Genomic DNA, 21,784 nt, shown 5'->3' with positions numbered 1-21,784 from the left:
GATTAAAGATGTCAGTGCGGTTATGACAATTATGGATAAATTTTTTAAAATATCCTTTAAATTTATAAAGTTTTTTTAAAAGCACCTTAAATTTTCAAGGAAACGTCAGTCAATATGACAAGTGTGATACTGTTAAACAGAATAATAATTAATACAGGACTTTGAAATTTCAAGTTTTGTTTTGTTAAAGAGGTAGGATTCACAGACTTACAAACCTGCGTTGGTAATTGAGTGCAGGGATGACGAGATTTGGTGCATGTTGGGATGTGAACATTAGAATTTTGAATGAGTTGATTTTATAGACCATAGACAATGGGAGAGTGGCCAGAAGAGAGTTAAAATAATCAAGCTCAGATGTAGCAAAGATGCACAAGATTAAAATCAAACCAGTGCAGGTTCATAGCTCCTTGGAAGTGGAGTCGCAGGTAGTTTGGTATGCTTTCCTTTATTGGTCAGAGTATTGAGTACACGAGTCAGGAGGTCATGTTGTAGCTGTACAGAACATTGGTTAGGCCACTATTGGAATATTGTGTGCAATTCTGGTCTCCTTCCTTTCAGAAAGATGGTGTGAAACTTGAAAGGGTTCAGAAAAGATTTACAAGGATGTTGCCAGGGTTGGAGAATTTGAGCTGTAGTGAGAGGCTGAACAGCCTGGGGCTGTTTTCCCTGGAGCGACAGAGGACAAGGGGTGACCTTATAGAGGGTTACAAAATTACGAGGGGCATGGATAGGGTAAACAGGCAAAGTCTTTTCTCTGGGGTCGGGGAGTCCAGAACTAGAAGGCATAGGTTTAGGGTGAGAGGGGAAAGATATAAAAGAGACCTAAGGGCAACTTTTTCACACAAAGGGTAGTACGTGTATGGAATGAGCTGCCACGGGAAGTGGTGGAGGCTGGTACAATTGCACCATTTAAGAGGCATTTGGATGGGTATACGAATAGAAAGGGTTTGGAGGGATATAGGCTGGGTCTGGCAGGTGGGACTAGATTGGGTTGGGATATCTGGTCAGCATGGACGAGTTGGACTGAAGGGTCTGTTTCTATGCTGTACATCTCTATGACTCTAAGTGGATGCTCCATTTGGTTGTATTAAAGATGAGGGGAAATAGACAGACAGTAGTCAAGTTTCCATTGGTTTGAAACACTTGGTCCTGTGGGAAAGATGGAAATCAATTGCCAGAATTTGCATACAGATGAGTGCAGATCTTGCAAATGAACATGAACCTATGCATCTTTTCATTGTTTAATTCATTAATGAATTTATTTTATAAAACCATACAGGTAGTTCTTCAAAAATGCGATGATTACATTCTTGAGCAACCCAGTGCTTTAGAAACAGCGCTTTAAGTATTGAGAATGTAATCGCTTTACAGCCAACATGTTTGAAAAGTTTGCACTTTAGAAACAGTGTCCCCAATTTGTTAATTGTGTTACAGTGAATTTGTATTAAGGAAACACATGTTATAGCGGAACGACTTCTATTTTCATTTTAAATACTCTATAATTCAGACATACTAATGAGAAATTAGCATTTTTATTCTTTCAAATGAAGTCTTTTTTTGAAGTTTATCATTATTTCAAATTGATCCTTTCCAATCTCATCATATTTTGATGTCAAAGAATTTGTGGTGATAAATTGGGATCTCCCATTGCTGACGCAGGATGTTAATTCTGTCTAAATCGCAGAAACAGATATTTCAATAATCAAGGTCTACCAGGACAGCTTCCTTATTGATGAGTTGATGCTTTTGAACAGTAACAAAGAGGCTTGGAAAAGGGCCATGTAAATAGCACATGACTAAGGAAGCTAAAGTCTATTACAATATATTTCCTTGGGATCAGTTACGTTGCTTGCTTGCAATGGTAAGATATACTCACGAGACCTCAAATATCAAAGTTTTATCTCCAATATTTAGATGCTAGCCCTACATGAAATGCTCAATCCTCTGACCGAAAACGCATGTTTCCTTAGTTTTGTGCAATTGATTAATAAATGAACTGTGATAGTGTTGGCTTGTGCCTGAAAGTGCTGAAGTAGCAGAAATACAATATAATCATCATACCTATGCACAGCCGGTTACAGTACTTCCCACTTGATGATATGAGCTTGTAGAAGCGATATTCTTTTGTACTTGATCATATACGTGATTATTTCAATAGTTGTAGGGTTGAAGTGCTTGGCAGTTAATGTAGCTTTTATACAACTCTAAATATTTGATGAGCCAGATGCAGTGTATTTAACAAAAGCACAGAACTGTAGATGCTGGAAATCTGAAACAAAAACAAAAGTTGCTCGATATCGCAGCAGATCTGGTAGCATCTTTGGAAAGAAAGTAGAGTTTTGGGTCCAGTGACGCTTCTTCAGAACGCTTGTTGAGTTTCTCCAGCAATTTTTTAAAATTTCGTAGTATTGAATTTAGCCTGGAAAATCCTGTATGTGCTGGCCTAAAGAAATTACATTGCTCTTTATTAGTTCAAAATTAAATTGGAAACAGCAACAGTTCTGTTTTTCCGTTAATAGTAAATTATATGACAGAGAAAGAAGTTTTGAAATTCTTGAGTCTTCATTGCATTAGATGCTTCCCAAAATGTAGCATAATTTTACTGACAAATATAAACTGAAAATGCTGAAAGTACAGAGTTTGGAAGACTTTTATAAAGAAGTAAAACTAGTCCAAATTTTAAGTGTAAATGCTTTATCAAAACTATAAGCTAAAAGATTTTGAAATATTTTGATATGGTTGGAGAAACAAAAACTTCAGTCATATTATTTGGATTAAAAAAATCTGCAAGGGTGTGGGAGAGAAAGCAGGAGATTCTCAATAGGTAATTATGCCCATTTAATTGTCAATGCAAATACAATGATGGCCTCCTGTACCATAACACTTCTGTGATTTCAGATTAATGGGTTGGTTAATTGCTGAATAGAAAACAACTAGGTAATAAAGATCAATTAGGCAATGGATTCAAATTTTGAACAGCACAACTTACACTTGCTTAAAATAAAAAGGCAAAGGTGAGTGGAAGGGGGGAAGACACAAACAAAACAACAGAAAAATGGTGGAAATTAGTTGTAAAAAAAATTAAAGATAAAGGAAGTCTGAAGTTCAAACAGAAAATGGTGGCAAATTGCATTGTGACTACCAAAACAAGTCAATGTAATGTAACAGACTGCACCTCCAAAAGTCTTCACATAATGAGTTTGAGTTTGACTCCACTCCAATGTGCACTATATGTTCAACTCATGTTGTCAAACTTTTTAAGAACTAGAATAAGAGTTTATATTTATTACTTTTTAATAGAAACACAGAAAAATCTGTAAACACACAAAAACTGCCTGAAAGAGAATAATATTAACATTTAAGATGCACGCTTTCACTTTTAGATGCTGCCTCAACTACACCTACATCAGTTTCAGCATTTATGTTAAATATTCTCGCACATCTTTGAAAATAGTTGAATTGATGGTCTTTAAGCTCCTTAGTAAGCAATTACCTGCAGCTGGCCTACCCTGATACAGACCTGAATTTCTTTTCAGTGAAGATAGATATGTTATTAAATATCTACCAGTTCTTTTGTTTGTCAAAGCTGGGAATTTTTTTTCCCTATAATTTTTGTTCAAAGGCTCCTCTGCCAAAATTCTTTTTCCCAGAAGTTAACATACGGTAATATTTAATTTGCTATTTCTTATATTTAAATTTTAAAAACACCATGTCAGCATTTAGTATCTGTCTGTTCTTTTGCCTCCTTCATGTCACATGAAGAGTATTCTGGGATATTATGAATTGGTGCCAATATTGCTGGCTTTGTATTCTGGCACTTAGCAGTCACTGAGGTTTAAATGTCTGGAACAAGTGCAGTTATAAGTATCCAGATTAGAAAAACATTTTTTTTATTTTGCTAGAGATGCATTTTTCTAATGGAGGAAGAATGAATTATACATAAAATAATCTGATGTTTCTCGTGCAATAATTGATTTGCCCTTTCCGTCATCCCCATTAGATTTGTAATGATTTACATGAGCTGAGATGAGCATCTACAAGACAAATTTGGAAGTGACTTTTCTGTAGATTTGTTAGAGTTATTTCCCTTTGCTGGGACATTGGACAAATCACAATTCTCAATATGGTAATTCTTATTTTACATGAGCACACAAAAACTTGAAATTACAAATAATTTGGAAAAAAATGAATGCAAGCAGGAAAGTAGATCACTTATTTTAACATTAAGTTTGAAAATTCCAATTTCTGAGCATAGTGATAGCAAAGTAACTAAATTAACTTTATTTGACTGGGTTAATTGGAAAATCAGTACACAACTTGTTGAAGTTATTAAGACAGAGAAATGTAAAATGCTATTTGTAGCATACTAAAAGCAAAAGCGAGTTATCTGACATTTTGCATTGGAGGAAGGTACTTTCGGATAAAATTCATTGAATTGTTGTTTGATTAGATTGAGCAGTTTTTGTAAACAATATTTTTTCATGCAATTCTGCTTTATATAAGAAATGCCTGGCATGAATCAGAATTCAAAGCATTGCAATAAAATTTGAAAAATGTGTTGAAATGTCTTGTGAATTGCCTTAACTATGTAGTACCAATCATTTTCTTTCTGGTTACATACGATAATGATCTTGGAAACAGATTTTTCTTGGAACTTTTGAGGCCTTGGTATGTGTTTGACCTCTTCAGACCCCTTACACTTAACATGAATGAGCTAATCTAGCATACTTTAGAACACGACAAATCAGATGGGATCTGATTGCCTCTTAAGCAGATATTTTTACATTGAAATTTAGAATTCCTCTGTAGTAAATATTGTACAAAATACTTGCTTGCACTAATTTGCGTGTCACATAAGAAATATTTCAAGCAAAATTTTGAGGGATTTCAAAAATTAGCTGTGAATCATTCCAAATACAGTCAGGTCAATCAAAATGTTTTCTATATTGTTGCTAATAAGATTTTTCTGTCTTTGTACTATTTTTTAATTCAGAAAGTGGTGAGTGTGAACAATCCCCTCTTCCTCCCACTCATTCCACCTCGATCGCAAGGCTTCACCGCTGTCGTTCTCACGTATGACCGTGTTGAAAGTCTATTCCGAGTGATCACAGAAATTTCTAAGGTGCCCAGCCTTTCCAAATTGCTAGTTGTGTGGAACAATCAGAATAAGAGCCCCCCTGAAGGTAAGATGTCAATTCAGCAATATGCTAAGGTTACATATGGAGGAGAAGGAAGTATGGGAATGTAATAAAATGAAATAATCAGATAATATAGATTAAGTGGAAGAGGTTTGACCATTGTGCATAGTTTATATTTTTAATCCATAAAACTAGTGATTCTCAAAACTACTTTTGTTATCTAGACTGGTGGAATTTCATTCATAAACTCTTCTGCCTCTATAAACATAACTTTGCTATGCATTAGGGTTGCATTATACTTGATTTGAGAATATACAAGATGTAAAGAACTGAAATAGTCTGATCTTTAAAAATATGTATTTCAATTTTGCAGAAAATAGTCACTAAAACAAAATTCAAATTGTCCCAAAGTAGTTTGAAAGAGAAAAGAAGTCAATAAGTGTTGCTACAGCTTATAAATTTGCATTGAAAACATATTTAATTGGCAATTTAAATAATGCACTTTTATAAACTGTAGATATTTCTTTTATCTAGTTGCAATAAAATCAGATGCTCTCATTCTATAAATGTAACACTACATTTTAATGAAGGGTCCCTGTACAAATGGAATAACTTCGTCGTTTCAATGAGTTCTAGTTCGTGTAACTGTTCAGTTTCTACGCTGTTCCGCCAGCTGTTTTCTCCAACACAATTACCTGAAATTTAATGGGAAAAAAACCTACTATTCAATTACAATGTGGTGTCACTCAACAATCATGCCTCTCCCTGTTATATTTCTGTCCTCAGGGAAATGTATAATTAACTGCCATGATAGGCACTTTAGTATCAGTATCCTCTCTCATGCCAACATCCCCAGTATCAACGCATTAGTTCCACTTAATCAGCTGTATAATCAATCGACAGGCCACATCATCCCCTCATGACTTCCAAAACAAGCAGCTTTACTCCCAGCTTCACCATGGCAAGCAGTTTCCAGGAGAGCATAGAAAGAACCTCAAGGGCATCCTTAATGGGTCCCAGAATAAAAATGCATTATCATCACTGACTAGTGGAAATCTCTAAACTAAGATTTCCCAAATCAGGGAAGAAGCCTCTAAAGGAGACAGCTGTTTCAAGCATCTCTGACAGACCCAATCAGAGGTTAGGCACAGACATTGGAAAGTGTGTGTAAAAGCTGGAGTATTTCCCCAGCTCCCTTCCCACTCAAATCACAAGAGCCTCCCCCAACCCCTTCTCGGACCTAGGGTGGCCGCCCAAATTTGCCCTACACTCAGGACTGTTCTGCTGCCATGGTTAACAGCGCACACAGTTGGCAGATAGGGAATGGAGTATATGGTAGAGGAACAGCAGCTGCTTCATTAGAGCACTTTATTTAGCTTCCATTGTGTAATTCTGAAATTAAGGCATTCAACACACTAGGTTTTCCATTGACCCTTTCTTAAATTATCTGCATGTGTTCTGTCTTTAAAGAACATAAATATCTACTGATCACAATAAGTGGAATTGCAATCCATACCTATGCATATATGTGTAAGACTAGAAATATTTAAAGGCGTATGATAGTTTAAAAAGTAAATAGTGGTAAGACTGCATTCGCTTTCCCAGAATAAATATTTCAATTCCACTGTGAAATATGAAGCACAAAATGTAGACTTTGCCTTTTAAAATAATAATCCCTTTCCGGAAGAATCAACTTTGTGAGTGGGTGCTTGTGCAGATAAGAAAATCAGCACCACCTGGTTTTAAGGTCTGCACATAAGCTTGAACATTTTTAGGCTGACTTAAAACACTCAATTACTGAAAGTAATGCAAGTGTTTTTCACAAAAGAAAATGTGATTTATAGCCAATTAAATGCAGGAAGTTATTGAAGATTTAGAGTAATGAAGCAGAGTGAAGTATACGCATCTCATAATTTGAGGTACCCTGATAAGCAACACTGGTCCTATAATATAAAAAGCATTAGTTTACAAGCCTTACTGTGCAGTTAAATAACATAAAATTTCACTATTTTGACCATATTCTTTATTTACATTTATTTGCAAACAGTGTAGCCATTGTTTTGGTCCCCACAATACTTGCCTATACAGTAGCTTGTATTAGCACACAGAATGAAATGAAATTGCAGTCATGGCACTCCCAGGCTTCTCCCTCACAAACCAAAACAAGCTGGGCACTTCAAAATTAAACCAAGAAGTAGACAAAAGTAGTAAAAGAGATTTATGGTTTCAGCCTAACCTTATGAATACAGTAAATCATTATTTAACTGTAACATGGTCCAGGAATGAAGAGAAAAGGGGATGCGTCAGTACCCAAACATTTAACTGTTTTTCTCTCTCAAATTCAGATGACCCTGTTGAGTAATTCTGTTACCTTCTTATCAGTTTTTTTTCTGTGCAAGCAAAATGTAGATTGTGTGATTAATTAATACTATTCTAAGGCTTGGTAACTTGGACTCTGTCATGTCCTGTCTGTGCACGGGATATAGTAATTTCTTGTCCAACTTTGTGATATGATTTCTTATAACTATGACTCCAAACATATCTGTAACTTAAAAGTTCCGATCCTCATCAGCAGCAACTTTGAAACCATATGATTGGATGCCTTGTTGCCACTATGTCACTGGTGTCCTGCATATTAGTACCTCACTCAAATCCATGTCTCTGGATCAGTTTCTTGTGGCCTACTTTCAAGAAAATAGCAGACAGGTGCCTGTCAAAAATCTAGAACACAAATGTTCTCATTTAATTTTGGATAGTTTCTTTTAAAGTTTTGCAGGATCCAGACCCTTGCCTGAATTATTCTTTTTATGTTTTTGCTGCTGACTGTTTTCAGATAAAACTTGATTGTTAGTGCTGATTATTTATTCTTTGTTTATTCTATTAAAATTTGAAGAACATCATAATACCTAATCTCTTTCAAAGGTTATTCTTTCTAGTCTTTAACTTGTCAGCAGTATCAAGAAAGCTTGCGTACTGTCCCAACACCTACCAAAACTGAAGCTTAGATGTCTCATTTTGTTTTAAATAAAAATATTGAGCACGATTTTGCTGTGAAAATAATGCTAGATTATTGCGACATTGTCCCATTTGTACATAATTAACAACCACTTCCAGCAAGTGGTATTAGTTTATTTTAGTTTATTCTTCCGTGCAGTTTGGTGATTCTGTCAAGGCCAGCACTTGTTACCCATCTCTAATCGCCCTTGATGAAGTGGCTTGCTAGACCAGTTCTGAGGGCAGTTAAAAGTCAGCCTCATGGCTGAGTCTGGAGTCATCTGAAAGCCAGATGGGGTAAGGATTGCAGATTTCCTCCCCTAAAAGAGTTTAGTGGACCACATTTTTACGACCACAATATTAATTGTCATTTTCATCATTCCTGAGCCTAGCTTTGTATTCAGATTTATTAATTGAATTTAAATTCCATTGAATGAAGAGATGGCGTTTTCACCATTATCCCTAGAGGATTAGTCTAGACTCTCGATTTACTCCAGTGAGATTATGCCATCATCTCTCCCTGGGATGAATTTTCTTTCTCTGTAGACTTCTTGAAAATGGTTCCTTCAAGCAACTGATCATTCAAATTTGTTGAGAAATGGGAAGTTCCCGTTGTAATACTCTAGATATTGACTAAGATCACCCAAAACAAATGACTTGTCCATCCCAGTCTAGATATTTTATGGCTTTGTAAGTCATAGTAAACAATCAATGTCCTTGGCACCAAAAATATTTTTTCAAGTGTAAATTGTCATTTGATCAGCTTTTACTTGTAGCTAGATTTTGTTTTAATTTTGATCATTTTCCTTGCTCTTTGCATTTTTTTTCACTCTCAATCCAATCCTTCCTCCCTTTCTTTAATTTGCTTGCTTTCCCTGCTTTGTCATGGAATTAAATAATCTACTTTCTTATTTCTGAGTTAAACCATGCAGTATACATTAATGATTCTCCAGCCTGGATTTGAAGGGCCACAGGTACTTTCTGTCTTCATACAGGTTCCAGATGCCTTGTAGAGTGTTGTACTGTTTTATTATTTAACTTATTGGCTGACAGAAACATGAAATGAAAAATAAATTAGTAAGTTTGTGAACAAGTTAACAAAAAGCTGAGACTGTCCATTTACTGGAAAGTACACCCAGCTGCAGCTCCTGGGAGACTGTGTCAGGGAGCTGGACGCTTCAGAAGTAAGAGTTTTAGTGAGGTGGTCACACCTAAGGTAAAAACAGCGAATAGCTGGATGACTACCAGGAAAGGTGAAGGGAGTAGGCAGAGAGTGCAGGAATCCCCTGTGGTCATTTCCCTCGAAAATCAGGGATGGGGAATAACCATTCAGGGAAAGCATCAGTAGCCAGTTTGGTGGCACTACGACTGGATTTGGGGCACGGCAGGAAACGGTAAAGGTAAACAAGACCTTAGTGATAGGAGAGGACGGGAAAGATTTCTGGCTGTAAGAGTTGCTCCTTTTTTTTGAGGTATTTTAGGTGTTGGAGGTGATTTCCTCAAATTCCAGGAGCAGCAATTACTGTTTTATATGCTGTTGCATTGTTTTGGAACTTTAGGGAAAAAAAGTCAAAACAACAGCAGATTAAAAGGGAGAAGAGCAGACAAAGGAAGCACATGGTGAGGACAGCGCAGGAGAGAGAGAGAAAGAGAAAACCTGCACAGTTACTGCCTTTGCTGTTTGAATTCGTGTATCGCTTGACATCAGAGTACATCTGGGAAAATTAACAAACAGTGAAATTCATAATTAATCTTGGAGGAACTGTTGGGCGAAGTTCACAGCACAGAATCAGATAAGTTAATTATTGTTTTAAGTCTGTCCAATAGAAAGGCTGCAGTAGTGGGTACAATGGATTCTTTCTTGATTATATGTTTTTGGAGATAAGTCTCTTGATTAAACTTAAAATATAAGCCATAGCTATTAATCTAACCTGGGGCAGTGTTTGTAGAGGAATAAGACGGTGTTATTTTCTGGGTCTGTAGATTGTGAAGGAGCAAAAATGGCTTTTGCAGTGATATGTACTTGTTGGCAGATGTGGGAGTTTAAAGAGAGTTTAAGGGTTACTGTGGATTATATCTGCCATAAATGCTGTTGGATGCAAATCTTATCAGATCGAGTGGATCGGTTGGAGAGACAAATACAAGTGATGAGGAATTTGCAACAGCAACAGTATGTGATGGATGGCAGTTATAGAAAGGGGGGAAAGTCTCAGATACAGTCACATAGATGGGTTAACTCCAGGAAGGGTAAGAGAGGTAGGCAGCTAGAGCAGGAGTCTTTTGTGGATATACCCATTTCAAACAGGTATGCTGTTTTGGAAAATGTAGGGGGTGATAGATTCTCACGGGAACGTAGCACGAACGGCCAAGTTTCTGATATTGAGACTGGCTGTAATGCAACGAGGGGTATATAGGCTTCCAAGAGAACAATTATGTCAGTGGATTCTTTAGTCCGAGGTACAGACAGACGTCTCCGTGGCCAGCAGAGAAAAAGTAGAATGGTGTGTTGTTTCCCTGGTGCCAGGATCAGAGAGGGTGCAGAATGTTCTCACGGGGGAGAGGGGCCAGCAGGAGATCATTGTCCACATTGGAACCAACGACTTTGGAAGGGGAAAGGTTGAGACTCTGAAGGGAGATTACAGAGAGTTAGGTAGAATTTTAAAAAGGAGGCCCTCAAGGGTAGTAATATCTGGATTACTCCCAGTGCTACGAGCTAGTGAGGGCAGGAATAGGAGGATAGAGCAGATGAATGCATGGTTGAGGAGCTGGAGTATGGGAGAAGGATTCACATTTTTTGAATCATTGGAATCTCTATTGGGGTAGAAGTGACCTGTACAAGAAGGACAGATTGCACCTAAATTGGAAGGGGACTAATATACTGGCAGGGAAATTTGCTAGAACTGCTTGGGAGGATTTAAACTAGTAAGGTGGGGGGGGGGGTGGTGGGGGGTGGGGGAGTGGGGGGGGGGTGGTGGGGGGATGGTGGGACCCTCGGAGATAGTGAGGAAAGAGATCGATCTGAGATGGGTATAGCTGAGAACAAAAGTGAGTCAAACAATCGGGGCATGCAGGGACAAGGTAGGACTAATAAATTAAACAGCATTTATTTCAATGCAAGGGGCAGATGAACTCAGGGCATGGTTAGGAACATGGGACTGGGATATCATAGCAATTACGGAAACATGGCTCAGGGATGGGCAGGACTGGCAGCTTAATGTTCCAGGATACAAATGCTACAGGAAGGATAGTAAGGGAGGCAAAAGAGGAGGGGGAGTGGCATTTTTGATAAGGGATAGCATTACAGCTCTGCTAAGGGAGGATATTCCCGGAAATACATCCAGGGAAGTTATTTAGGTTGAACTGAGAAATAAGAAAGGGATGATCACCTTATTGGGATTGTATTATAGACCTCCCAATAGTCAGAGGGAAATTGAGAAACAAACTTGTAAGGAGCTATCTGTAAGAATAATAGGGTAGTTATGGCATGGGATTTTTAACTTTACAAACATCAACTGAGACTGCCATAGTGTTAAAGGTTTAGATGGAGAGGAATTTCTTAAGTGCGTACAAGACAATTTTCTGATTCAGTATGTGGATGTACCTACTAGAGAAGATGCAAAACTTGACCTACTCTTGGGAAATAAGGTGACTGAGGTATCAGTGGGGGAGCACTTTGGGGAGAAAGTGAGGACTGCAAATGCTGGAGATCAGAGCTGAAAATGTGTTGCTGGAAAAGCGCAGCAGATCAGGCAGCATCCAAGGAACAGGAGAATCGACGTTTCGGGCATAAGCCCTTCAGGAATGAGGAAAGTGTGTCCAGCAGGCTAAGATAAAAGGTAGGGAGGAGGGACTTGGGGGAGGGGCGTTGGAGATGTGATAGATGGAAGGAGGTCAAGGTGAGGGTGATAGGCCGGAGTGGGGTGGGGGTGGAGAGGTCAGGAAGAAGATTGCATGTTAGGAAGGCGGTGCTGAGTTCGAGGGGTTTGACTGAGACAAGGTGGGGGGAAGGGAAATGAGGAAACTGGGGAAATCTGAGTACATCCTTTGTGGTTGGAGGGTTCCTAGGCTGTTCCTCCAACCGTCGTGTTGCTATGGTCTGGCGATGGAGGAGTCCAAGGACCTGCATGTGCTTGGTGGAGTGGGAGGGGGAGTTGAAGTGTTGAGCCTTGGGTTGGTTGGTACGGGTGTCCCAGAGGTGTTCTCTGAAACGTTCCGCAAGTAGGCAGCCTGTCTCCCCAATATAGAGGAGGCTACATCGGGTGCAGCGGATGCAATAAATGATGTGTGTGGAGGTGCAGGTGAATTTGTGGCGGATATGGAAGGATCCCTTGGGCCCTTGGAGAGAAGTAAGGGAGGAGGTGTGGGCGCAAGTTTTGCATTTCTTGCGGTTGCAGGGGAAGGTGCCGGGAGTGGAGGTTGGGTTGGTGGGGGGTGTGGACCTGACGAGGGAGTCACGGAGGGAGTGGTCTTTTCGGAACGCTGATAGGGGAGGGGAGGGAAATATATCCCTAGTGGTGGGGTCCGTTTGGAGGTGGCGGAAATGAAGGTGGATGATACGCTGTATATGGATGTTGGTGGGGTGGTAGGTGAGAACCAGTGGGGTTCTGTCTTGGTGGCGGTTGGAAGGGCGGGGCTCAAGGGCAGAGGAGCGGGAAGTGGAGGAGATGCGGTGGAGGGCATCGTTGATCACGTCTGGGGGGAAATTGCGGTCTTTGAAGAAGGAGGCCATCTGGGTTGTTCGGAATTGGAATTGGTCCTCCTGGGAGCAGATGCGGCGGAGACGAAGGAATTGGGATATGGGATGGCGTTTTTACAGGGGGCAGGGTGGGAGGAGGTGTAGTCTAGGTAGCTGTGGGAGTCAGTCGGTTTATAGCACTTTGGGGCCAGTGACCATAATTCTATTCGTTTTAAAATAGTGATGGAACAGGATAGACCAGATCTAAAAGTTGAAGTTCTAAATTGGAGAAAGGCCAATTTTGACAGTATTAGGCAAGAACTTTCAAAAGCTGATTGGAGGCAGATGTTCGCAGGTAAAGGAACGGCTGGAAAATGGGAAGCCTTCAGAAATGAGATAACTAGAATCCAGAGGAAGTATATTCCTGTCAGGGTGAAAGGGAAGGCTGGTAACTATAGGGAATGCTGGATGACTAAAGAAATTGATGGTTTGGTTAGGAAAAAGAAGGAAGCATATGTCAGGTATAGACAGGATAGATCGAGTGAATCCTTAGAAGACTATAAAGGAAGTAGGAGTATACTTAAGAGGGAAATCAGGAGGGCAAAACAGGGGCATGAGATAGCTTTGGCAAATAGAATTAAAGAGAATCCAAAGGGGTTTTACAAATATATTAAGGACAAAAGGGTAACTAGGGAGAGAATAGGGCCCCTTAAAGATCAGCAAGGCGGCTTTTGTGTGGAGCCACAGAAAATGGGGAGATACTAAATGACTATTTTGCATCAGTATTTACTGTGGAAAAGGATATGGAAGATATAGACTGTAGGGAAATAAATGGTGACATCTTGCAAAATGTCAGGTTACAGAGGAGGAAGTGCTGGATGTCTTCAAACGGTTAAAGGTGGATAAATCCCCAGGACCTGATTAGGTGTACCCGAGAACTCTGTGGGAAGCTAGAGAAGTGATTGCTGGGCCTCTTGCTGAGATATTTGTATCATCGATAGTCACAGGTGAGGTGCCAGAAGACTGGAGGTTGGCTAACGTGGTGCCACTGTTTAAGAAGGGTGGTAAGGACAAGCCAGGGAACTATAGACCAGTGAGCCTGACCTCGGTGGTGGGCAAGTTGTTGGAGGGAATCCTGTGGGACATGTATTTGGAAAGGCAAGGACTGAATCAGAATAGTCAACATGGCTTTGTGTGTGCGAAATCATGTCTCACAAACTCGATTGAGTTTTTTGATGAAGTAACAAAGAAGATTGATGAGGGCAGAGCAGTAGATGTGATCTATATGGACTTCAGGCGTTCGACAAGGTTCCCCATGGGAGACTGATTATCAAGGTTAGATCTCATGGAATACAAGGAGAACCAGCCATTTGGATACAGAACTGGCTCAAAGGTAGAAGACAGAGGGTGGTGGTGGAGGGTTGTTTTTCAGACTGGAGGCCTGTGACCAGTGGAGTGCCACAAGGATCTGTGCTGGGCCCTCTACTTTTTGTCATTTACATAAATGATTTGGATGGGAGCATAAGAGGTACAGTTAGTAAGTTTGCAGATGACACCAAAATTCGAGGTGTAGTGGACAGTAAAGAGAGTTACCTCAGATTACAACAGGATCTTGACCAGATGTGCCAATGTGCTGAGAAGTGGCAGATGGAGTTTAATTCAGATAAATGTGATGTGCTGCATTTTGGGAAAGCTAATCTTAGCAGGACTTATACACTTAAAGGTAAGGTCCTAGGGAGTGTTGTTGAACGAAGAGACCTTGGAGTGCAGGTGCATAGCTCTTTGAAAGTGGAGTTGCAGGTAGATAGGATAGTGAAGAAGGTGTTTGGTATGCTTTCCTTTATTGGTCAGAGTATTGAGTACAGGAGTTGGGGGGTCATGTTGCAGCTGTACAGGACATTGGTTAGGCCACTGTTGGTATATTGCGTGCATTTCTGGTCTCTTTCTTCCTATCAGAATGATGTTGTGAAACTTGAAAGGGTTCAGAAAAGATTTACAAGGATGTTGCCAGGGTTGGAGGATCTGAGCTACAGGGAGAGGCTGAACAGGCTGGGGCTGTTTTCCCTGGACCGTCGGAGGCTGAGGGGTGACCTTATAGAGGTTTACAAAATTATGACGGGCATGGATAGGATAAATAGGCAAAGTTTTTTCCCTGGAGTTGGGGAGTCCAGAACTAGAGGGCATAGGTTTAGGGTGAGAGGGGAAAGATATAAAAGAGACCTCAGGGGCAACTTTTTCACGCAGAGGGTGGTACGTGTATGGAATGAGCTGCCAGAGGAAGTGGTGGAGGCTGGTACAATTGCAACATTTAAGAGGCATTTGGATGGGTATATGAATAGAAAGGGTTTGGAGGGATATGGGCCGGGTGCTGGCAGGTGGGACTAGATTGGGTTAGGATATCTGGTCGGCATGGACGGGTTGGACGAAAGGGTCTGTTTCCATGCTGTACATCTCTATGACTCAAGAGTTAGGGGGACAGATAGGCGAGTCTGTGGCTGCAAACGGAATCAAGGAAGATGTGTTGCCTCCCAGGTGCCCGGGTCCAGGATGTCTCAGTGACTGCAGAACATTCTCAAGGGAGAGGAAGAGCAGCCAGAAGTCATTGTGAATGTTAGAAATAGGGGTGAGGTCCTGCAGAATGATTATAGAGAGCTAGGAAAGAGTTAAAAACCAGGACCTTATTGGTGATCGTCTTCAGATTACTTCCGGTGCCACGTGCTAGTGAGGGTAAGAATAGGAGGGTATGGCAGATGAATGTGTGGCTGAAGAATTGGTGCAGGGGACAGGGGTTCAGATTTTTAGCTCATCGGGATCTTTTCCAGTGTGGAAGTGATCTGTTCAAGAGAGGCGTGTTGCACCTTAACTGGAGGGGAACCAATATCTTGGTGGCTGTGTTTGCTAGTGCTGCAAAGGAGTGTTTAAACCAGATTGGCAGGGTCCTGGGATCCTCAACAGTAGGGTGTCAGGTGCGAGGCTCAAATGTGATACAGTAATCAGAAATAGTAAGTTGAAGAGACAGGTCAGGCTGGAACATGACAGGAAGCAAGGAATGCCTGTTGGATTAAATTACATTTATTTCAATGCAAGAGGGCTGATAGGTAAGGCCGATGAACTCAGGGTGTGAATGGGTACATGTGACTGGGATACTATAGCCATTACAGAAACATTGCTAAGGAAGGGACAAGACTGGCCATTTAATGTGCCAGGTACAGGTGCTTTAAGCGGGATAGAGGTGGTAGAAAGGAGGAAGGATGAGTTGCATTTTTGGTTAAGGCGAGTATCACATCAATCGTCAGACATGAAATAACCAAAAGATCATCCAGTGAGGCTTAGTGGGTGGAGTTAAGAAATAAGAAGGGTTTGGTGATATTATTGGAATTGTACTGTTGACCTCCAAAAAGTCAGTGGGAATTAGAGGAATAAATATGCAGGGACACTGGGGAGACTTGCAGGAGCAATAGGGTTGTCATAGACTGAGACTGCCAAAATGTTAAGGACTTTGATAGGGTAGAATTTGTTCAATGCATTCAGGAAAGTTTCCTCAAGCAGTATTTAGAGGGTCCTACATGGGAAGGGTCAAAACTTGGCTTATTCTTGGGAAATAGGATAGGACAGATGACAGTGCAGGAACACTTTTGCGCCAATTACCATAGTTCTATTAATTTTAAAATAGTCATGGAGAAGGACAAAACTGGTCCACAGGTTCAAGTTCTAAATTGGGACAAGGCTAATTTTGATGGAATTAGACAGGAGCTTGCAGGGGTTGATTGGACCTCTGGCAAGTGGGAGGCCTTCAAATGTGAGATAGCTAGAGTTCAAAGTCTATATATTCCTATGAGGGTGAAGGATAAGGTTGGCAAGAATAGGGAACCCCTAGATGATAAGAGATATTGAAGGCTTCATCCGGAGGCTCGCTGAAGATGATGCCTACTATGATAACGAAACTTCTGAAAATGAACCATCCAGCTGAGCGAGCAAACCTACATCCAGAACCTCAACCTGAGCTACAAATCTTCTCAAAACTCACTAAGTAATAATGAGACTTTGACCAGAAAAAGGAGGAGGCATGGCTCAAGTACATGCAGCTGAGATCATGGGAATCCCTGGAGGTATACAAGGAATACAGGAGTTTACTGAAAAAAGAAATCAGGAGGATGAAAAGGGGGCACAAGGTAACCTTGGCTGAGATGATTAGGGTGAATCCAAAGAGATTCTTTCAGTATATTAAAGGGAAAAGAATAACTACAGAAAGAATAGGAACAACCTCCTCCCCCCCCACCCCAAGGACCAAAGTTGACATGTATGTGTAGAACTGTAGGAGGTGGGTGAGGTTCTCAATGAATATTTCTCCTCTGTGTTTACCATGGAGAAAGACATGAAGGCTTGGGAACTTGGGGAAGTTAGTGGTGATATCTTAGGACAGTCCTTATCATAGTAGAGGAGGTTTTGGATGTATTAGAATGTATGAAGATGGATAAATCTCCTGGACCTCACCAAGAATACTGCCAGAGGTGAGAGATGAAATCGTGGGGGCCCTAGCTGATATTTTAGCATCACCATTAGTCACAGGTGAGATCCCAGAAGACTGGAGGGTAGTGAATGTTATGCCATTATTCAAGAAGGGATGCAAAGAAAAGCTTGGCAACTATAGAGCAGTAAGCTTAACATCTGTGGTGGGCAAGTTACTTGAGAGGATTCTGAGGGATAAGACAGACATGCATTTGGAAAGATACAATTAGGAGTAGTCAGCATGGCTTTATGAGTGGGAGATGATGCCTCACAAATTTGTTAGTTCTTTAATGAAGTAATCAGGAAGGTTGATGAGGGCAGGGCAGTAGTCATAGGTGATATGGATTTCAGTAGGACCTTTGATACAGTTCCACATGGTACGCTTGTCTGGAAGGTTAGATTGTATGGAACCCAGGGCAAGCTGGCAAATTGGATACACAATTGGCTTTGTGCAAGGAAGCAGAGGGTAATTGTGGAAGGATGTTTGTTGTACTGGAGGCCTGTGACTAGTGGAGTGCCTCTAGGGTCAGTGCTGGGTCCATTACTGTTCGTTATCTATATCAACGATTTGGATTAGAATGTACAAGGCATGATTAGTAAACTTGCTGATGACATTAAGATAGGCAACATCATAGACAGTGAGGAAAATTATTAGAAATTGCAGCAGAACCTTGATCAGCTGGGGAAGTGAGCTGAGAAATGGCAAATGAAGTTTAATATAGGTAGGTGTGAGATATTGCATTTTGGAAAGTCAAGTCAAGGTAGGAGTTTTATGGTGAATGGTCAGGCCTTAAGGAGTGTATTGGAACAGAGGGACCTTGGAGCCCAGGTTCACAGTTCTCCAAAAGTGGAGTCACAGGTAGAGGGCACTAAGTATAGAAGATTGGAAGTTATGTTGCAGTTATATAGGATGTTGGTGAAGCTGCACTTGGAATATTATGTTCAGTTCTGGTTACCTTATTGTAGGTAGGAATGAGTGCAGAAGAAATTTACAAAAATGTTGCCTGGACTCAATGGTCTGAGTTACATGGAGAGGTTGGACAAGCTGAGACTTTTTTCTTTAGAGCATAGGAGACTGAGGGGGACTTTATAGAGGTGTATAAGATCAGGAGAGGCATGGATAGGGTGAATGCACTCAGTCTTTTTCCCAGGGTTGAGGAATTGAGGACCAGAGGGCAACAGTTTAAGTTTAGAGGGGAAAATAAAAGGGAATCTGAGTGGCAATTTTTTTTTACACAGAGGGTGGTATGCATATAGGATGAGTTGCCAGGGGAAGTGGTTGAGACGGGTACATTAACAACATTTAGAAGGCATTTGGACAAATGCATGGATAGGAAAGGATTAGAACGAGATGGACCAAGTGCAAGGAAATGGGGTTAGCATGGATGGATATTTTGGCCGACATGGACCCATTTGGGTCAAAGGGCTGTCTCCGTGCTGTAGGACTCTAAAACTCTACTTAATGTGTTTTAAGTGTCATAGACTATGTTGTCCTATGGGATGAGGTTGAAATGATGCTGCCAGACCTGCTGAGCTGTTCCAGCAATTTCTGTTTTCATTTCTTATATTTAAAGGCTTATTCATTTTGCTTGCATATCAACAATGTGGCAAAGGAGCTGACTGCACTCGCCCTAATGTTCTGCTGTTGCTGATGTACAGAATTCATGATGGCAAACACCTCTTCAAGATGCTATTGTTACTGAATTAAATGGTCTGCACTTGTGCCTTGTTTGTATGTTTATACTCTATCTTCCTTGCAACAAAGGCTAACATTTTTGCTTTCCTGGTTACCTGCTATGCTTGCATCCTAATTTTCTGTGGTTCATGTACAAGGTCACCTTCCCTCTCCAGAGCTTGAGTAGTTGAGCTACTTGGTAAATTGGTTATGAGCCCTTTCTGTCATCCAATTTCCTGCAGGATCTGAGCAAGTAAAACATACCAATCAGGAAGGGATGAATGTTTAGCAGAAGCTGTTGAATAAGTGAATGACTAATCCCATTAGTTTAAAATGGAATAAAAGGTAGCAATTTCTGGGGTCGGTTTATTAGTTCTCCCATAAACCCGTTAACGGACTTTTTGTTATCAGCCCAAATACCCATGTCAAGGTGGGAGACAGGATGCTTGACTTTGATGAATTAATATTTAAAGATTAAGTATAAAAATGGATCAGCTGATATACATACTCATACATACATTATATCAGTTTATTTTGACATAGAGTCATTGAGATGCACAGCATGGAAACAGACTCTTGAGTCCAACTTATCCATGCCGTCCAGATATGCTAAAGAAATCTAATCTTATTTTTAGACTAGAGTGGTGCTGGAAAAGCACAGCAGTTCAGGCAGCTTCCGAGGAGCAGTAAAATCGACGTTTCAGGCAAAAGCCCTTCATCAGGAATACAGGCAGAGAGCCTGAAGGATGGAGAGATAAAATATTTGCCAGGAGAAAGTGAGGACTGCAGATGCTAGAGACCAGAGTCGAGAGTGTGATGCTGGAAAATCACAAGAGGTCAAGCAGAATGTTTCCTGATGAAGGGCTTAATGCCTGAAACGTCAATTCTCCTGCCCCTCAGACGCTGCCTGACCTGCTGCGCTTTTTCAACACCACACTCTTGCCTCTAATCCACTTTGCTAGTTTTACTTAATTGCCATTGCATGTTATTGTTCTACTGTAACAGTGGGCATAATAGCATAGTAACATTGCTGAACTAATAACCCAGAGGCATTCAGGAGGCCATGGAAAGATTGGGATAAAAATAACATGCAAGGATACGGGGAAAATGTAGGAAATTAGCAATACTTAACTCAGTTCTGAGGAAGGGGCCCTCACCCCGAAACGTTAACTCTGATTTCTCACCACAGGTGCTGTCAGACTTGTCAAGCTTTTCTAGCAATTTCTGTTTTTGTTTCTGATTTACAGCATCCATGGTTCTTTCAGTTTTGGTTTCTTAGAGTGTTATTTCATGTTGCCTGTTGGTTTCTGTAATTTTCTTCTTCCATGGACATTAATGCAATTAAAAAAGTCAAACGGTTCACTTGATTCATTGAGTCATACAGCACGGAAGCAGACCCTTCCATCCAACCAGTCCATGCCGAACATAATTCCAAATTAAGCTAGTCGCACCTGCCTGCTCCTGGCCCATAGCCTTCCAGACCTTTACTATTCATGTATCTATCCAAATGTCTTTTAAATGTTTAATTGTGCCCACATTCACTACTTTCTTAGGAAGTTCATTCCACACACGAACTACCTTCTGTTAAAGAAAATTGCCCCCATGTCTTTTGAAATCTCTCTCCTCTCCACTTAAATATGTGCCTCCTCATAAATATTTCCAAATAGGAATTGCATTAAATATAGAACTGTGCAAGAAACAGTACAGCCAATTGGGAAACAGTCCATTCTCTGAAATTTTGATCAATTTTAAACAATTCCTGGAAGTTTTTGTAATAAGTGCAGCATTCTGGTACTGGATATTGAATCAAAAATACCAGGAACCATGGGGTTGGGAATGCCAGTTACATTGTCCATTGTGTTGAATTGCCACATTGAAACAGAAGGGAATATTAGTTAAGGAGTCAATGAAGCAATGTGATGATCTAAACACTGGTCACTTATTTATCATTCTGGCATAAGAACAGATATAAAGGAGTGGAGAAGTGGTGGGGTTGTGGGAAATGCAGGTGGTTTACCTTAGAAAGGTTATTTTAAAAAGCTTGCTTTTATCAGGAAAGTGAACATAATACAATTTTTTATAAAGACTCAACAGATTCCTCCTTTAAAATTCAAATTTAATTCTCGAATGTTTAGGACTGAGATGAAGAGAAATTCCTTCATTCAGAGTGTGGTGAGCCTGTTGAATTCTCTGCCAAAGAAAGTGGTCAAGGCTAAAGTATTGAGTGTTTTCAAGAGTTAAATATAGTTCTTTGGACTAAAGAGATGAGAGCAGGAACAGGATACAGAATTGGATGATCAGCCATGATAATATTGAATGGTGTAGCAAGCGTAAGGGGTCATCAAATGACCTACCCTTTCTATTTTTTTTGTGTTTTTATGTTTCTAAATTTGATATCATTGGTATGTGGTATGCCTTACCCATTGGCATATTGTGATGCAAATGATTGCATTATAACAAGATAGTGCAACTGAGGTACAATACAGTAAATGTGCACATTGAGAATTACTTTGTCAATACATGGGATAATTTTTGCCTAAAATGTTACTTAAAATCATGTCATTATATGTTGAGCAAATGTGTTTATGATTTTACTTGTTTTCTACTTTTCGTCTTGTTGGATGTCCACCATCCATTTCCAAGTCAGAAGAGTGGATACGTGGTTTGTTGCTAGATCTCAGAACATTTTGCCAATTACCTAACCGCGAGAAAGTATGTACGAATCTGGTGTCTCCTCTTGTCTTAATTTTTACCCCCTACTCTGAGATGGTTAGGAATTGGAATTTACCATGT

At 40.3% G+C, this 21,784-nt stretch overlaps 1 protein-coding gene across 1 annotated transcript in view; it reads left to right on the top strand.

The window, feature by feature from the left end:
• ext2 (exostosin glycosyltransferase 2) overlaps positions 1-21,784 on the top strand; it is a 193,700-nt gene that overhangs the window by 125,081 nt on the left and 46,835 nt on the right. Inside the window, exon 9 of the mRNA XM_060839088.1 lies at positions 4,994-5,183. Within this exon, the coding sequence (XP_060695071.1) occupies positions 4,994-5,183 (190 nt within the window). The remainder of the gene's footprint in view (positions 1-4,993; positions 5,184-21,784) is intronic.

This window comes from Hemiscyllium ocellatum, chromosome 18 (assembly GCF_020745735.1).
Source record: "Hemiscyllium ocellatum isolate sHemOce1 chromosome 18, sHemOce1.pat.X.cur, whole genome shotgun sequence".
Classification (NCBI taxonomy): domain Eukaryota; kingdom Metazoa; phylum Chordata; class Chondrichthyes; order Orectolobiformes; family Hemiscylliidae; genus Hemiscyllium; species Hemiscyllium ocellatum.
The sequence above is the reverse complement of the archived record's forward strand: the minus strand, read 5'-3'. Positions and strand labels throughout refer to the sequence as shown.